Source organism: Marmota monax, unplaced genomic scaffold (assembly GCF_021218885.2).
Source record: "Marmota monax isolate L192 unplaced genomic scaffold, Marmota_monax_Labrador192_F-V1.1 WCK01_AAM20220418_F8-fsc00020, whole genome shotgun sequence".
In the NCBI taxonomy this organism is placed as follows: Eukaryota; Metazoa; Chordata; class Mammalia; order Rodentia; family Sciuridae; genus Marmota; species Marmota monax.
Genome location: NW_026692912.1, coordinates 23840951 through 23859266, shown reverse-complemented (window position 1 = coordinate 23859266; position 18316 = coordinate 23840951). Strand labels below are relative to the sequence as shown.

Genomic DNA, 18316 nt, shown 5'->3' with positions numbered 1-18316 from the left:
CCAAGAAGACTCCGCGACCGCACGGGTACCGTCTGGACCCTCGCTGGGGAGCGCAGGCGGCCGGAACCTTAACGGTCCTGGCTCGCAGGCCGGGCGCCCCAACGGTCACCGCCCCTGTGGCAGGCCACGCCCCTTCTGGAACGTTCCCCGGCCGGGGTCCCGTTCTGCCCGGCCGGCCCCGGCTCAGTCTCGGGTTGGGGCTGTCCCCGGCAGGACTGTCGCAGCGCCCTCGCCCTTGGCGCGAGTCGCACCACGGGGTTCCTGCCCGCGCTCCCCGGCGTGAGCAACGGGGCGCCCCCGCGGGGTCACAGCGAGCCACCTGCGCCTCGGGGGCACCCGCACCGCGTGCACTGCCCATGACGCTCGCCGTCTCCGGGGACTCGGGGTCTGCGTTCTGCACGGGTGACGCGTTTGGGTGAGAGCATGTTTTAGGTCTCCAGAATAAGACCGAAGGTAAGGAAACGTTCCTTCGCCATCCTTATCACCACTCCCGAAACACCTGAGGCACTAAAAGCAACCACGAAACGGAAACGGCGGGAGGTGGGCGCCGAACCCGCCCTGGGCAGCGCTTGTGGGGAGCCGCCCCGCCCAGGGAGCGTACCTGGGGGCGTGGCCCCAGGTCCAGCTTTCCAGTTCACTTCGACGGGCTCCTCTGGTCAAACCCCTGCGTCCCGGAAGTGACGTTAGCATCCGGCTGGGGCCTGCCCGCGGCGCCCAGCTGCTTGTCTTCCCACGCCCCGCCCCCTCGGCGCACCAAAACAAGCCAGCCGAGAGGGGGCGGGGCTTGCGGACGGTGGACGCCGCTCAGGGGCGGAGTCTGCGCTCGCGGCGACTGCGGATTGGGCGCCCCGCCGCGGGCCCGTACTTCCGCCCGCGGCCGACTGTTGGGCTCAGGCATGAAGGTAGGGCCGAGCGCGGTGAGAAGGGTGGCGGGCACCGGGCTAGCAGGCCGGGCTTGCGTGAGCGCGCGCGAGGTCGCCACGAGTAACCGTCGCGGCGCGCGAAGCCGAGGTGGGGGTGGGGCGGCGCTGTCCCCAGCGGGGTCGCGGCGCGCGGCGGGAGTGTCCCCGGAGGCCGGCCGGCCGCCCTTTGTGCCCTGCTCGCCGGGCCCAGGCGCCGGGACGCCCGCCCGCGGAACTGTGGGCTTGGCGCTGCGCGGTGGCCCCGGGCTGGGGGTTCTCCTCGCGGCTGTCCTGGACGCAGTCCCCGTCGGCTGGCTCCGGAGAGGGGGTTCGCCCGTAGGCCTGCCCGCCCGCCCCGCCTGCAGGAGACGCGGCGCTGACAGCGGCCACAGGGGCTCGGTTCCCTGGGCTGTGTCCCGGAGGGAGCTGTGCCCGAGGTTGCGCCGCCTGCGCGAAACGGACCGACACCCAGGGGCAGAGAACCCGGAGGAGGGCGAGTTTGATAAGTGGCAGCGCCGAGTTCCTGGAGAGCCTGGGACGGAGGTTACCAGCACTTGTTAATTTGGGGAATGTTTGCCCCAGTGCCTAGCTGGGCCCTGAGTTGGGACAGGGCCCTGAGTTGGGACAGTGCCCTGAGGACCTACGGGTTAGAATTGGCAGTTCTACCCTTATTTCATTCATTGCTTGAATTCATCTCCTGTAGCCTGCCCGAGCTTCCTCTTCAGGTGGCCCACTCTGGAGGGTTGATGCAAGGTCCGCATAAGATATAGAAGCCACTTCGTGCTTTGTACTTCTTTTTTTAATTTCAGAAATGTTTTTTAGGGGGCCAAAGTCTGAATATATATGAATGCAAATCGTCACTCATTCACAGATAAGCCAAGCAATCTCAACTGAGGAGCACATCTCTGCAGGCTGTTTGCCAAGGTAATTATTATTATTTCTTTTAAACTATTAAGACTTTTTGTTTTTCAATCACAACATATACCCATCACTGGAGGTAAATGTAAAGTATGGATATATATGGAGCAGGTCTTTGCCTTAACAGACTTTCATTTGCTGGGGGCGGGTGGAGGAAGCAGGTAAGTAAACAGAAGTTCACCCTGAGAAGTGCAGTGATAGAAATTTGAACGGAGTCGTGAGGGAATAGAGAAGGAGGTCATCAAAGACAAACTGGAAGTGAGGTTTGGTCAGACCAGCCTCCCAGATGTGATGACACTGGGGATGCATTGCATCCTGGCGGTTCTCAAATCCAGGATTCTATCAGAATCGATAGTGGAGTACTTTAAAAATGAATCTGAATTTTATAAAAAATGAATTTTTAAATTCCTGGAATTAACCAGGCAGAGGTGTGAAAGGTGAGTGTACAAGACAGATGGAAGAGCTTCCATCAAATTATAGAATGTAAACACCATGAGTTGTTTTAGGATGAGCAGGTGGAGAGAGAGAAGGTAGTGGCTAGAATGGTGCTGAAGCCAGGTCATGGAGGCCTGTGTATTGAACTCAACAGTTTGCATTCTGTCCCAGAACTGTGGAGGAGTCCTCTGTGATTTTTTTTTTTTTTTTATTAAATATTTATTTTATACTTTTTGGTGGGACATAACATCTTTATTTTATTTTTATGTGGTCACAACATCTTTATTTTATTTTTATGTGGTGCTGAGTATCGAACCCAGCAACCTGCGCATGCCAGGTGAGCACACTACTGCTTGAGCCACACCCCCAGCCCCCCTCTGTGCTTTTGAGATCTAGTTTGTCTTTTGGCTTCTGGAAACATTTTGGAGAAAGAATTGTTAGTGGATCAGACAAGAGGCGGAGAGATCATTTAGGCTTCATTAGTAATACAAGTAAATAGTGAAAATATGTTCAACTAAGGCAGTGGTGATGGCAGTGAGAAAAAATTACAGGTGTAAGTTTAAGAAACTATAGACAGTGGAACTCGGGTGAGGATAAAGGCAGGAGAGTAGAGCTTTTGTTTTTAAACATTTATTTTTTGTTTGTAGTTGGACACAATACCTTTATTTATTTTTATGTGGTGCTGAGGATCGAACCCAGGGCCTTGCACGTGCTAGGCAAGCGCTCTACTGCTGAGCCACAACCCCAGCCCCCAAGCTTTTTTTTTTTTTTTTTTTTTGGTGTTTAAAGTTTTTTTCTTTTATTGGCATATTATAGTTGTATGTGGTGGTGGGATTTGTTGTTACTTGTTTATATATGATATAACAATATAATGTGGCCAATATTATTCTCCAGTGTTTCCCTTTTCTCCTCTTCTTCCCTCCCTCTGGTCCCTTTTCTATACTCTACTGATCTCCCTTGGATTTTCATGAGATCTACTTCCACCGTTCTTTTCCTTTTTCCTGTATACCTTCCTTATAGGACAGCAATCCTTGACTTTCTAAGTTTGGCTTATTTTACTTAGCATAATTTTCTCAAGTTTCATCCATTTTCCTGCAAATGACATTATTTTATTTTTACTTATGGCTGAGTAAAACTCCATTTTGTATATATGCACTACATTTTCTTTACCATTCATCCATTGATGGACAGTGTAGGTTAATTTTTAGGTTACTGGTTTGAAAACTGAATGGATGGTATTGCAGTCAGTATAATGAATACAGGACAAAGTATAACAAATTTAAGCTAAGAATTTTGTTTTGTTCAGGTCATGTTTTCTTTGAGGTGGCTGTCAGTCCTGTAAGTAGAGATACACTGTAGTTGGGTATTGAATATATCTTGACTTCTGGGCTAGTCTGTCATTATTAAGTAGTTGAAACCTACTTATGCATTGCATTCATAGTTTTCTTTTTTCTTTCTTTTTGAGAGAATTTTTTTTTTTTTTTTAATATTTATTTTTTAGTTTTCGGCAGACACAACATTGTTGTTTGTATATGGTGCTGAGGATCGAACCCGGGCTGTACGCATGCCAGGCGAGCGCGCTACCGCTTGAGCCACATCCCCAGCCCCGCATTCATAGTTTTTCAAGTGTTGAAGATGTAGCTCTTATCTAGCATGTGCAAGGCCCTGGGTTTGATACCTAGTGTCTCTCTTTTTTTTTTTTTTTAAGCTGGGTAAGGTGCTTGTGGCCCAGCCACTCAGAAGGCTGAAGCAAGAGGATTGATTACTTGAGCCCAGTAGTTCGAGACTGCCAGCCTGAGCAACATACTGAGACCACCATCTAAAAAAGAAAGACATTTTTAGGTTTGGAGAAGCTTCAGTGCAGGTAGTAGTTAAAACAGTGGTTTGAGTAAGGCCATTCAGAAAAAGTATTGAATGCAGAGATTAGAAGGCTCAAACCTTTGGAGACTCATATTAGGAAGGGAAGCAGAAGGAATTTGGTAGACCTAGTGTCAGGAAAATGGTATGTCTGCATGGCTAAGGAATACATGGCCAGCATTTTTTTATACAGTTAGAGTCAAGTAAGGAGCCCATTGAATTGGGTACCCAATAGAGTGATTGTTGGACTTTGTAGAAACGTTCCGTGGGCGAAGGGTGAAGCTAGAATTGAAAGGAGCTGACGAAGTGGGAGATGGTGATTTAAATTACTTTTTTTAAAAAAAAATTTTTATTTTTTAGTTATAGGTGGATACAGTGCAGTGTCTTTATTTTGATTTATATGGTGCTGAGAATCGAACCCAGTGCCTCGCGCATGCTAGGTGCGTGCTCTACCTCTGAGCCACGACCCGAGCCCACAGATTTAAATTACTTTTTAAAGGTGTTTAACTGGGTAGAGTAGAAGAAAGAGATTGTTGTTTAAATTTCTGGCTAGTTAATTTTGAGGAATGATATTCCAAGGATGAGTCTGGGGAAAGGTATAGCCATACCTCTGGTGAAGCACCCTGCATTTTTGACACATCAACTCTCTTTTTGGTTGATGCTCAGAAAGTGGCTTTTACTTCTCTTCTGAAACCCCAGTATTATCTATATCCCAACACCCGCCCCCCAATCCGTTTAGGGTTTGGTAATGATTTCAAGCAGTAGCAGTTCAGTGAGAATAAAACACATCTCAGGAAGGACTGTGTTCTGCAGAGTTTTACAGGATTCATAGTAATTTATGAGCAAAATTTTTTTCTTAAAATATAAAGTACACCCTAATGAGATTTCTTGGGTTTAGCCATTGGACCAGGATGATTTTACATTTGGGGCCGTAGCTACAAATCTAAAATTTTGAGAGAAATCAAGGTAGCATGTTATTGATAATGCTCTACAGCAGTGTTCTTTCTGTATTCTATTCCGTGGCATTTACCTGTTCTGTGGCAGTGACTCCCATCTACTTTGAGAAAATTTGATCTTTTTTTTTTTTTTTTTTGAAAGGAGTAGGATTTATTCAAGCACAAAGAAAATAGGCAGAGCTCCCAAAAGCACCTGACAGTAGGTTGCTGTACTCTTTCTTTCTTTTTTTTTTTTTAATATTTATTTTTTTTAGTTGTAGTTGGACGCAATACTTTTATTTTTATTTTTATTTATTTTTATGTGGTGCTGAGGATTGAACCCAGGGCCTCATACGTGTGAAATGAGCGCTCTACCGCTGAGCCTACTCTTCCTTTTTGAGATGAATGATGAAGTAGGCTACTTTTCTCAGTAGATTTCTTTTTTTTTTAAATACTTTATTAGTTGTTGGTGGACCTTTATTTATATATGGTGCTAAGAATCGAACCCAGTGCCTCACACATGCTAGGGAAGTGCTCTGCTCCTGAGCCACAGCCCCTCAATAGATTTCTTTAGTTTTCTGCTCTGTTGATTATGTTAAAGTACACATTTTATTTCCAGTAAATCCCTTCAGGTTTTTAAAGTTTAAAGTGACTATAATCTTGTGTGGGAGTAGTACTGGGATTGAAACTGGGGTGCTCATACCACTCCTTTTTTACAACTTTTTCTTTTGAGAGAGTGACGCTAAGCCGCTGCAGAGGTTGACCTCAAAATGGGATCCACTTGCCTCAGCCTCCCCCCACCTTTTTTTTTTTTTTAATAACTATCAGGTATTGTGCTACTGAGCCACATCCAGCCCTCTTTTGTATTTTATTAGAGACAGGGTCTCACTGAGTTGCTTAGCACCTTGGTAAATTGCTGAGGATGGCTTTGAACTCGATATCCTCCTGTCTCAGCCTCTGGAGGCACTGGGATTACAGGTATGTGCCACCGTGCCCAGCTCAGCCTCCCATTTTGTTTGGATTTCAGGCATGTGCCAGTGGTGCCAGCCAACTGTAATCTTTTTATCTGCCAAAGTCATGCTTGAAACAATCTCTGTGAAGTTTCACTTTCTATTCTTGTTAGCTCACTTCCCCAGTAGATCACCTGAAAACCAGTTTCTGCAAGATTGTAAACATCCTAGTATTATGATGATGTCTTTTCAGATATAAGAATTTTTTGTTTAAATTAAATTACTGTATTTTGGTATTCCCTAGTCTGCAGTTTCCTTGTGAAAGGTAGGTATTAATTAAATGTAAATTAGAGTTAGTGTCAGGAACAGGCAGGACTCTGCCTCTGAACTTACATACTATTTTTTTTTTCTATGTAACGAACTTTATTCTTTTGTTCCATTCTTTGGTCAGCTTCTAATTAAAGACTTAGTGAAATTGAACTCCAAAATAAGTTTTGACATTTTTTGAAATCTTATTTTCAGTGTACTTACATGATGAAAGCCACCCTAAATTCCTTTCAGAAGCATGAGTAAAAGTAATCTTTTTTTCTTTTTTTGGTGATACTGGAGGTCAAATCCAGGACCTTGCAGATGCTAAGCAAGTGTTCTACCACTAAACTGCATCCTCAGTCCAGTAAAAGTAATATTTAGTAAATTTTAAAAATCATTTTACAAGACAGATACATGTGTTTGGTTATATTTATGCACTTGTAATTATTAAATCACGGGTTAAAGAGAAATTGGGGAGTTTAAAAAAGCCTTATGTTGAGAGCCACAGCCCAGTTGGATGAAGCCTGGCATTTTTGCCAGAAGGAGTGGTTGAGAGGTGATGCCAGCGAGCCATTAAGAAGGTGATGATTAAATTAAGCTATGTATAATTGCTGTGACTGGATGATGCTGGATTGAAACAGGCTGTGTATTCAGTTGTATATAGACCCCTGCTGTCCGGCAAAAGGGCGGCTCCTGCTGCCTGCAGGTGGAGGGAGTTCCGGTTGGTGTGTGGTGTTCCTAGAAGGGCCGAGTGGGTGGCGTTTGCTGGAGTTCAGGCAATAAAGGAGTTCCTGTTTGAACCTACAAGTTCCTCGTGGTGGCTCTGTTATTTTGTGCCCAGCCAGACTGTGGCAGCCTTAGAAGAAAAGTATAGTTTCTTTCAAAACTTCATCAATTTCCCACTAGCAGAGACTTTGTTACTCTGAATTTTATGGTGATACTTATTCAAAAGCCTTGCTTTGCCAAATTTTTATTTTCAAACATTCAGTGACTTTGCTTAAGTTTCCTGACTGTTTGTCTCTTCTTCTCTTCTTAAGAGGTTTTTTTCTAATTTTCTCTTCTGTGAATTCTAATATTATCAATAGATTGTCTTTCTTTATGTGCTGTATGTATATACACAAAAAATGCAGAGCCTTTTTACATGCCACTAATCAATTTTCGTTATATTTAGAGTGATTCAACCCTGAAGAGAATACACAGGTTATGGTTGGGTCCATTCTGTTTAAGAAAGAAACTTAGTTCACAGTTGGGTTTGCCCCCACCCTTCCAATTTGGCTGATATTTTTCTACAGGATAATTAACTTGAGGTCAGTTTTTTTTTTTTCTTGGTAACAAGAATTGAACTTGGTGTGACCACTAAGCCACATCCCCAGCCCTATTTTGTGTTTTATTTAGAGACAGGGTCTCACTGAGTTATTTAGCGCCTGGCTTTTGCTGAGGCTGGCTTTGAATTAGCAATCCTCCTGCCTCAGCTTCCCAAGATGCTGGGGTTACAGGTGTGTACCACTATACCTGGCTGAGGTCAGATTTTTTTTTTTTTTTTAATATTTTTAAGTTTTAGGTGGACACAATATCTTTATTTTACATTTATGTGGTGCTGAGGATCGAACCCAATGCCTCATGCGTGCTAGGCATATTCATTTTGGGTTTGTCTGTTTTTCTCATTACTGGACTGGAATCAGGATTGTTGGGGAGCATACCAGAGAGTTGAAGTTCCTTGTTAGGGGTGTTGACATGACTCCTTCCTCTGGTTGAGGATGGTTGGTCTTGATCCCTTCCTTAAGGTTGTGATTGTCAGGTGTCTTCATTATAAAGTGCTGGGTTTCCAATTTCTGTTTTTTGGAGGTGATTGACTAAAATTTCAGTTCATACTCAGGTGGGATAAGGGTTAAGCTTCACCTGTTGCAACCATGGATATCATATGTATTATTTGGAATTTTTATACAAGGAAGATGTGTACTTTCACTTAAGTTTGTTGATTCATTCAGTCACTTATTTGTATCAGTATAGATGAATTTGTACTCATTTATCCTTTGGGTTATAATCCAGTATTACATTATTTTGTTCAAATTGTTTCAGCTTTAGCCATGGAAAACTCTTTTTAAGTTTGACTCTTTGGCTTTACAAAATCTTCTGGATTTACTTTGTATTTTCCCTGCTGTAACCTATTTATTTATTTAATGTATTATCACTGTATACATTTCTTTTTTATTTGGCCATAGTACACTGTTTCCTAACAGTGGGATTTCTGTTAGCTTTTATATGCATTTAGTTATAGGGATAAAACCATAGTGTCTTAGCTTATTTTGGTTGTACTTCATTGGAGTTGGAGATCTCTTTGGAATCTGGTATCCTTTCTATTTACTGAACCTGTTTCATGCCATCTGCAATTCTGACAGGACCCGCCTTATGTATCTTCATTCAAACCTTTGACATATTTGGTTCTTGAGATTTCCTCTTCCTTCCTGGTACTATTTGGCTACTTTGCTCTTTTTGAGATTGCTAAGATTTGGATGATTATTTTAATCCTTTAACTTTTAAGTTTGGTGAAGGCTGTGATGGTATATTTAAAAAAAGTTGAAGAGGCTCAAAAACCAACATTAAAATTAGCAACAGTAGGTTGCTAGCATTTATAAGAATTTATAGCATATTGAAGAATAATGAGTATGGGCAACAATTAATATATATGTATATATACGTAAATTCACGTATATATGCTTTCTGAACAAGAGAAAGATCTTTTGTTTATATGTATTTTTGTTATTGGTATAGGTTTAGATCCATGGGTTTTCGTTTCCAGAGATTTCTAGACTAGGGCTTCTGGAAATATGAAAGGTTTCTTGCCTCCCATAAATTACTAGGCTACTCCAAAATTTGTACTTTGAAAAAACATTGATGAGTATGGCCTCTGTGTTTTTCATCAGAGTTATATCTGTAGCACAACTGTACATTGCCTTATGATATTTATTACTACCAAAGTGCTTTCAGTTTTTTGTAGGGTTTTTTTTTTTTTTTTTTTTTTTTTTGTGTGTGTGTGTGTGTGATGCTCGGAATCAAACCCAGAGCATCGAGTATACTAGGTGAGCATTTTACCACTGCTTTGTCCCCTGCTCTGCTTTCGGATTTTTCAGTTAGTTGGTTCAGTGATAAGGTGATCAGCAGACTGTTCTAGCAGTGGAGGCACATTTTAAGTTCAAAACTTGGTTCTTAGGTAGAATGGATACCCATATTCCATAAAAGATAAATCTGAAGTATTATTTCAATTTGTAAATGTCTCCTTTCTTGGGTATAGGTACAGAATGAGCACATGTTGTTGGTGTACACCAGGTGGTATTTCCACCATTGACTTCCTCAAGTGCTATGCATCCAAGACCCTAACCAGTGAATTCCAGACAGCTGATGAAGACCTCTGCTACTGCTTAGAATGTGTAGCTGAATACCACAAAGCAAGAGATGAATTGCCATTCTTGCATAAGGTAATTTACATGAGATAGGCATTGTTTTTCAGAGCTAATAATAAAGAAGAGAATAAATTTGAACTCTATCAGAAGCATTCAGGGAAATGATGGGAGTTTAAAATTTAAAAGATAATGTACCTTGGTAGTACCTAGCTTACTAGTTGGTATGTAGCAGGTACTGATAAATACTTACCACTGATGGAATTGAATTGGAATCTAAAACAGAATTTTTTATAATTTATCACTTGTCATTTTGATATGACATAATTTTATAAAATGAAGTCGTGTGGAATATTTTTTTTTTATGTCAATGTATTTTTCGGTGCTATCTTCATGAATTGGAATGACTTGACTTTTTTAATTGTTAATTTTTCTTTTTTTATGGGTAGATGGTTACAGATCTCTGAAGGCAAGCATTTGGTTTATTATATTTATTTGATGAAAAGAACGTAGAACATAGAGCTGTGTACAGTATATGATGGTGGGATAATTATGAATCTGTTGAGAGACTTGCAATTTATAAAGTTTGCTAATTATGAAGCAGCCCACTTTCTTCATGCTGAAGCTGATGCTCTAAGGTAGGCAGCTATGGCTGGAACATGGAAGGAAAGAGAGAGAGGGCCTTGCTCCTGCCCTTTGAGTAGAACCAGGTGGATAGGGTTGCTGGGATACTTTTAGCAAAACTGCAGGAGAGGTGTTTGAACATCTCATACTTCATGTACTCATATCTCATAAGCATGGCCATGTTGAGAAGCTGTTTCCCTTAAATTAATGTAGGCATACCTCCTTTGGCTTGTTGCTTTATTGTGCTTCACAGATGCTGGTTTTCTTTCTTTCTTTCTTTCTTTCTTTTTTTTTTAACAAATTGAAAGTTTATGGCAACCCTGCTTTGAGCAAGTCTACCAGTTTGATTTTGCAACCCCAGTACACTCACTTTGTGTCTCTGTCACATTTTGGTAATTCTCGCCATACTTCCAACTTTTTAGTTATTATTATATCTGTTATGGTTATCTGTGGTCATTGGTCTTTGATGATTGTTGTAGGGTGCAGTGAACTATGCTCATATGAGACAGAACTTAATCAGTAAGCGTTGTGTGTATTCTGTATGTATGCTTTACTGACTGGCCATTTCCCATTTCTTTCCCTTTCCTTGGGCTGCCTTAGTCCCTGAATGACAATAGTATTGAAATTAAGGCAAGTAATAACTGTACAATGATGCCTAAGTGTCTAAGTGAAAGAAAGAGTAACATGTCCATCACTTTAAATCAAAGTCTAGAAAAGATAAGATAAATCTAGAAAAGATAAGTTTAGGAAGGCATGTCAAAAGCTATGCCTCTGGCAGGGCCCTGTGGCACACATCTTTGATCCTGGTGACTTAGGAGACTGAGGCAGGAGGATTACAAGTTTGAGGCTAGCCTCAGCAATTTAGAAAGGCCCTAAGTAACTTGATGAGACCCTATCTCAAAAAAGGAAAAAGGGCTAAGGAGTAGCTCAGTGGTAAAAATTCCCCTGGGTTAAAACCCCAGTTCTAAAAGAAAATAAAAGCCATCCTCTTGTGCCAAAAAGCCAAGTTGTAAATGCAAAGTTCTTGAAGAAAGTTAAAAATGCTATTCCAGTGAACATGTGAATGACAAAGTGAACAGCCTTATCACTGATACAGAGAAAGTTTCATTAGTCTGAAGGGAATATCAAACCAGTCACAACGTTCCCTTAAGCCAAAGCCTAATCCAGAGCAAAGCCCTCTCTTTAGTTCTTCAAGACTGAAACGTGAGGAAGCTGCAGAAGAAAAGTGAAGCTAGCAGAAGTTGGTTAAGGAGGTTTAAGGAGAGAAGCCATCTGCCTAATGGAAGTGCAAGGTGAAGCACCAGTTGCCCAGAGGATCTCCTGACATGGTTGACAAATGTGGCTTCACTGCACAGATTTTCAGTGTAACAGAAATAACCTTATATTGGAAGAAGACACCAGCCAGTATTTTTATAACTGGAGAGAAGGTAGTGCCTGGCTTTAAAGCCTCAAAAAACAGGCTGACTTGGGGCTGGGGATGTGGCTCAAGTGTAGTGCACTCCCTGGCGTGCGTGCGGCCCAAGTTCGATCCTCAGCACCACATACAAACAAAGGTGTTGTGTCCGCCGAAAACTAAAAAATAAATATTAAAAAATTCTCTCTCTCTCTCTCTCATCTCATCTCATCTCTCTTTTTTTAAAAAAAAAAAAAAAAACAGTCTGACTGTTGTATTAAGGGGTAATGTGGCTGGTGACTTAAGGTTGAAATCAATATTCATTTACCATTCTGAAAAAAACCCTAGGGTTCTTAAGAATTATACCAGATAGACTCTGCCTGTGCTTTATATTTTATTTTTATTTTTTCATTTTTTTTGGTACTGGGGATCAAACTAAGGGGTGCTTTACCAATGAGCTCCCATCCCAGCCCTTTTTATTTTTTATTTTGAGACAGGGTCTTGCTAAGTTGCTTGAGGCCTCTCTATGTTGCTGAGGTTGGCCTTGAAATTGGAATCCTCCTGCCTCAGCCTCCTGAGTTGCCGGGATTATGGGTATGTGCCACCATGCCTGATCTGCCCGTGTTTTAAGGAGGTTTAAGGAAAGAAGCCATCTCCATAATATAAGTGCAAGGTGAAGTAGCCAGTTGCCCAGAAGATTTAGGTAACATGGTTGACGAAGGTGGCTTCACTGAACAGATTTTCAGTATAGCAGAAATAACATTATATTGGAAGAAAATACCAGGAAGAAGATACCGGAAAGCTTCAAAGCAAAGCCTTCTCTACAAAGCTGGATGATGGTACATTTTTTTTACACACTGGTTTATTAAATATTTTAAGCTCACTGGTTATGCATAGTAAGATGGATTCCTTTCAAAATGTTACTGCTCATTGACAGTACAGCTGTACAAGATTTATGTTTTCTTTTTATGGTACTTGGGATTGAACCTAGGGGTGCTGTATCATTCCCAGCCCTTTTTCAAATTATTTAAAAATCTTGAGACAGATTCTCACTAAATAATTCAGGCTGGCCTTGAGCTTGTGATCCCCCCGCCTCAGCCTCCTTAGTTGCTGGGATTACAGGCATAAAACCACCATTCCTGGCAAGATCAATGTTTTCATGCCTACTAACTCAACATCCATTCTTAGCCTATGGATCAAGGAATAATTTTGACTTTCAAGTCATTATTTAGGAAATGTGTTTCATAGGGCTGTAGCTATCATAGTTGGTCATTTCCTCTGCTAGATCTGGGCAAAGTAAATTGTAAACCTGGAAAGGATTCCCCATTCTAAATATAATTAAAAGCACTCATGGGAAGAGGTTAATAAAAGCTGTGTGTGGTGGTGCATACCCAGAATCCTAGCTACCAGAAGGCTGAAGTTAGGAAGATCGCCAGTATAAGGCCAGCCTTGCCTTTCTCCAAAAAATAATGTCAACACTAACAGGAGTTTGGGAGAAATTGATTCCAGCTCTCATGGATGACTTTGAGGAGTTCAAGACCTTATAACTAACTACAGATGGGGTGGAACTAGCAGGAAAACTTGAAGTGGAGCCTCAAGATATGGAATTGCTTCAATCTCCTGGTGAAACTTGAATGATTGAGGTGTCACTTCTTACTGATGAGCAAAGAAAGTAGTTTTCTTGAGATGGAGTCTACTCCAGGTGAAGATAACTTCGGATATTGTTGAATGACAACCAGGGATTTAGAATATTACATAAACTTAGTTGATAAAGCACTGCAGGGCTTGGTAGAATTGACTCCTCTATTTTGAAAGAAGGACTGTAGATAAAATGCCATCTGGTAGCATCTTGCTCTAGAGAAATCCGACATGAAAGTAAGAGCTAACTTCATCACTGAGAAATTGCCACAGCCTCCCACCTTTGAGCAGCTACCACCCTGATGGTGAGCAGCCATCAACATTAAGACTGTCAGCAGCAGATTGCGGCTCCTTAAAGGCTCGGATGATCCTTAGCACTTTTAAGCAATAAAGCATTTTTAAATTAAGGTACTTACATTGCTTTTTTTTTTACATATATTGCTGCTTTGTAGACTATGGTATAGTGTAAACAACTTTTACATACACTGGGAAATCAAGAATTCATGTGACTCACTTGATTGCAGTATTCACTGTATTGCAGTGGTCTGGAACCAAAGCTGCAGTGTGTCAGGCATGTCTGTGTAATGGCTAATACTTTAAACTTCTGAATTTGTATACTGAAGAAAAGGTTTTCTAGAATGATCACCCTTCTAGCATATTTTGTTGATATAAAATACACTGTCCATTTTTCTCTTCCTGTAGGTCTTATGGGAATTAGAAACTTTACGTCTCATAAATCACTTTGAAAAATCCATGAAGGCAGAAATTGGAGATTATGTTGACTTGTATATAGTAGACAATGGAGAGGCACAGCCGTTGGACTTCACTGGCCAAGACTTTGAAAATAAACTTCGAGTTCCTCTACTGGAAATATTGAAATATCCTTATCTGCTTCTACATGAGCGTGTTAGTGAGTATCTTGGGTGTTTCTCAACTTACATGTTTTATTATTTAAAAAATTAGCCTGGGGATATAACTCGGTGCTGATCTAGTATGTATGAGGCCTTGGGTTCTGTCTTGTGTGCGCGCGCGCACACTCTCTCTCACATACACACACACACTCTGTAAGAAGAGTGAACACCCGATACTTGCCATATAAATACTATAGTTAAGGTTTTGCTGAATTTGTTTTGTCTCATACCTACTCATTCAGTTAATGTTTATTGACATAATGTTCTCAGCCTTGGCATTACTGACATTTTGGACCAGATAATTCTTCATTGTGGGGGACTGTGTTATTCATTGTGGGATGTACAGCAGCGTTCCTGGCTGCTGTGTACTATGCCAGTGGCTTCCTCTTCCCCACTGTGCTGTTGTGACAATCCAGAATGACTCCAGGCATTGCTGAATGTCCCTTGGTGAAAGGGATGAGAGCACAATCCCTGTGTATGAAAGCCATTGGTCCGCAGTGATTTTCACTGATCTCCATGGCATCGCATGTTGTGGTTGTCTAGACTTTGGTTGTTTATATCAGTCTTTCTTTCTTTCCAGTTTATATTTTTTAGTTGTAGAAGGACACAGTACCTTTATTTTTATGTGGTGTTGAGGATTGAACACAGTGCCTCACATGTGCTAGGCGAGCACTCTACCACTTGAGCCACATCCCCAGCCCCTCAGTATTTCTTAATATAGATCTCTTCAAAGACATCTTCATCTATTAAATGTAATAAATTAAGAATACTTTTAAGGCATCTTACATCTCGTCCACATTTATATTTTCTCAATAGTCGCAAAAATGTAGGATTTTGTCTCTTTTGTTTAAATCAAGAGTCCTGTCAGGGACTATATATTGAATTTGGTTTGTACAATTCATGTACAAACCATGCACCTGTATGTTTGTACAGGTACAAAAACATATCCTTGTTTTTTGTTTTTTTTTTTCTTTTTTGTTTGTTTTTGGTATCAGGGATTGAACTTGGGGTGCTTAACTACTGAGCCACATCCCCAGCCCTTTTTTATATTTTATTTGGGGACAGGGCCTTGCTAATTTGCTGAGGCTAGCTTTGAATTCACGATCCTCTTTCCTCAGCCTCCTGTGCCACTGGGATTACAGGAATGTACCACCTTGTCTAGTTATTTTTTTCCCTACCAGGTGTTTGACTTGTTAAAGAGACTATCTAGTTGCCCTGTGGAAAAACAGTTTGGATTTTTCTGATTTTTAACTTGGGTCTCTATTCTTTGTACTATAATAAACTGAAAAGTAGACCTAAAGATTTAATTGGACGAACAAATTCTAAGTCAGTGAATTCAAAGTGATTAGATTCAACAATTCTAACAGGGCATTTTAAAAACATTTATTAAATAACAACATTCAGAAAAATATATCTCATGAGTTTTTACATTTATGTAGCCAGTTATCTAGATCAAGAAACAAAACATTATCAACATGCCTTGAACTCTTTTTCTAGTCATCATCCCTCTTTCCCATCCCAACTACTGTTACTAATACTTTTTGAAGCTTAAAACACTAAAGTTAGTTGATCTATAGGGTAATTGATAATTCATAAATAGCCATTTGGGGAATAAGCTAACTCATTCTTCACTCCTATACTAAATACAGCCCCTAGGTCAAAATGTAAAATGCAAATGGAATTGACCAGCTCTATAACCATACTTCTCAAAAATACCCTGTGGAGATAATTGTCAAGTGTAGAAATATATAGAGAGAGGTAAAGAGTATGCTAAGAACATACCGTGATCACATGAATAGGCATATATCATAAATATTGTGCTTCCATTTACATTGTAAGCATTTGCATACCTTGATTAAAGTTGGGGGCAACTGACAACTTTTCATGTACTTAATATTAACAACTAAGGAGTCAGATTTAGGGACTCTTAAAATGTTGATAAGACTTATATTTTTATTTTCTGCCTCCTTTTTCCTATTTAGATGAATTATGTGTTGAAGCACTTTGTCAAATGGAACAAGCCAATTGCTCCTTTCAGGTTTTTGACAAACATCCAGGGATCTATTTATTTTTGGTCCATCCCAATGAAACGGTGAGTAGGAATGTTAGGCAATAGAAGGACATATTTTATTTATGTACATACAGATAGCTTTAATGGAGGCTTGGTTTTGTTTGATTTTGCACTAGAGATATAACCCAGGGCCTCAGGTATGCTGGGCAAGTGTGCTTTACCTCAGGGTGCTATGTCTCCAGCCCCATAGTGGGTTAGTGGAGGTTTTTGGTGTCTATTTTAAGATATTTGCTAAAATATTTTAAAATTTTTATATTTTATATTATTAAAGCTAAGAAAAAGGTAGTATGATGGGTGATACTTGAACTTAAAAGTGAAGTAAGGGAATAATTTTGATTTTCTTTTAATATGTCAGTTGAATTAATGAAGAAAGACTCCTCTTGTTTCTTACTTGCTTACCCAACTCCAAAAACATTGAAATACTAGTTTAAATATTTGAAAAAATTATTTTGCTTATAGATTAAAAGGTGGGGCAGGGAAGGGCTGGGAAATTCTTAGGTGCCAGAAACAAAGAAGAACGTGAAAGTCAAAACAATGAGCAGGAACAGATGGAGAGAGCAACATTGAAGCATTGAAACCTGACATGGTCTTCTGGCTGAGGTTTGGGCTTTTATCACCCTATAGTGAGGCAATCTGTGTTGCTGGTCCTCACACTTAGAACTGAGTTACTGCACCAAGCCATGAGAGGCTGCTCTGACAAAGTTAGGTAAAGAACAAAGGGCTCGTTTTCCCCAGCTGAGAAAGAGCATGGTCTGGGATCTCCAGTCCAGGTGGTGTTTCCTTGTGCCAAACACAACAATTATAGGAAAAGTAAAAAATGAGGACATTAAAAAAATATAATCACAATTCTTAGAAGTTAACTGTTTCCGTGGTCCAGCAAAGGAAGAGAAGAAGCCCAAAGTAATAAATGGGTAGAATCTTGTAGGCCTGCGTGGCTGTAGGTAGCTTGGGGCTCAGCTTTTGCAGTATCACAGAAATTAGAAGTGCACTCCAGGCAAGACAAAGAACCAGGCCAAGTTCTGTGTCTAGAACAAGACAGGTGGGGTTCCTCTGTGAAAGAAGGCTGACAGAGTACCAAGGTCTAACTACAGAGGAAGCAGGTTTTGGTAGTAAGCTTTTTATCACTATAATAGCTGAGATAATCAACTATAAGGAGGAAAGTGTTATTTTGTCTTAATTTTGGAAGTTTTAGTCAATGATTAGTTGGCACCATTACTTTGGGCCTATAGCAGCACATCATGGCAGGAGTGCATGGTGGATCAGAACAGTTCTCGTGGCCAAGGACTGAAAAAGAAAGGAAGGAACTGGGAGTCCCATAATGCCCTCTGAGGATATGCTCCCAGTGACCTGAAGACCTTCTGCTAGGCCCCACTTCTTAAAGGTTCTGTCATCTTCCAATAGAGCTAAGCTAAGGACCAAGCCTTTTTTTTTTTTTTTATGTATTTTTTGGTTAGACAAAACCTTTATTTTGTTTATTTATTTTTATGTGGTATTGAGGATCGAACCCAGGGCCTTGTGCATGCTAGGCGAGTGCTCTACTACTGAGCCACAACCCCAGCCCAGGACCAAGCTTTTAACGTGGGCTTTTGGGGACATTTCAGATGCAAACTATAGCATAGGTCTCAACTCATAATCAGATTCTGGGACAAGCACTTGCAGGTTTGGTGGCTGAGTCTACATTGTGTCTTGTGTAAACCAAAGTCAGGGAGCCCTGACCTGCCGACAATAGACTGAGTTCTGGAGTAGGACTCTGAGGATTAGATAGAGATAATCCCAACTTTATAGTTAGGAAATTGTATGGAAGGAGTAGTGGAGGAATGTGGAATCCCTCCCTGTAGGATGAGCTTGCAAACCAGATCCCTGAATAACTCATGAAGAACATGAGTGTTAAGCTGTATTGCCCAGACCAGTTCTGTTGGCCCTTCCACTGAGGTCAGCTCTGGAGGACATCTGTTGTGAATGGTGTGAGAGGTAT

The 18316-nt window shown here is 41.1% G+C and overlaps 1 protein-coding gene across 4 annotated transcripts in view; it reads left to right on the top strand.

Annotated features, from left to right (window-relative positions):
- The first annotated feature begins 311 nt into the window (after nucleotides 1-311).
- Nucleotides 312-18316, top strand: part of Setx (senataxin) — an 86266-nt gene continuing 68261 nt past the window's right edge. The window contains exons 1-5 of one of the 4 annotated variants that reach the window (XM_046451418.2): nucleotides 312-453; nucleotides 1725-1826; nucleotides 9599-9782; nucleotides 14062-14269; nucleotides 16253-16362. In XM_046451418.2, the coding sequence (XP_046307374.1) occupies nucleotides 1750-1826; nucleotides 9599-9782; nucleotides 14062-14269; nucleotides 16253-16362 (579 nt within the window). In that variant the 5' untranslated portion in view covers nucleotides 312-453; nucleotides 1725-1749. Of the gene's footprint in view, nucleotides 454-829; nucleotides 903-1160; nucleotides 1446-1724; nucleotides 1827-9598; nucleotides 9783-14061; nucleotides 14270-16252; nucleotides 16363-18316 lie in introns of those variants that run through there. The other 3 variants (XM_046451420.2, XM_058581870.1, XM_046451419.2) reach the window with 3 other exon arrangements.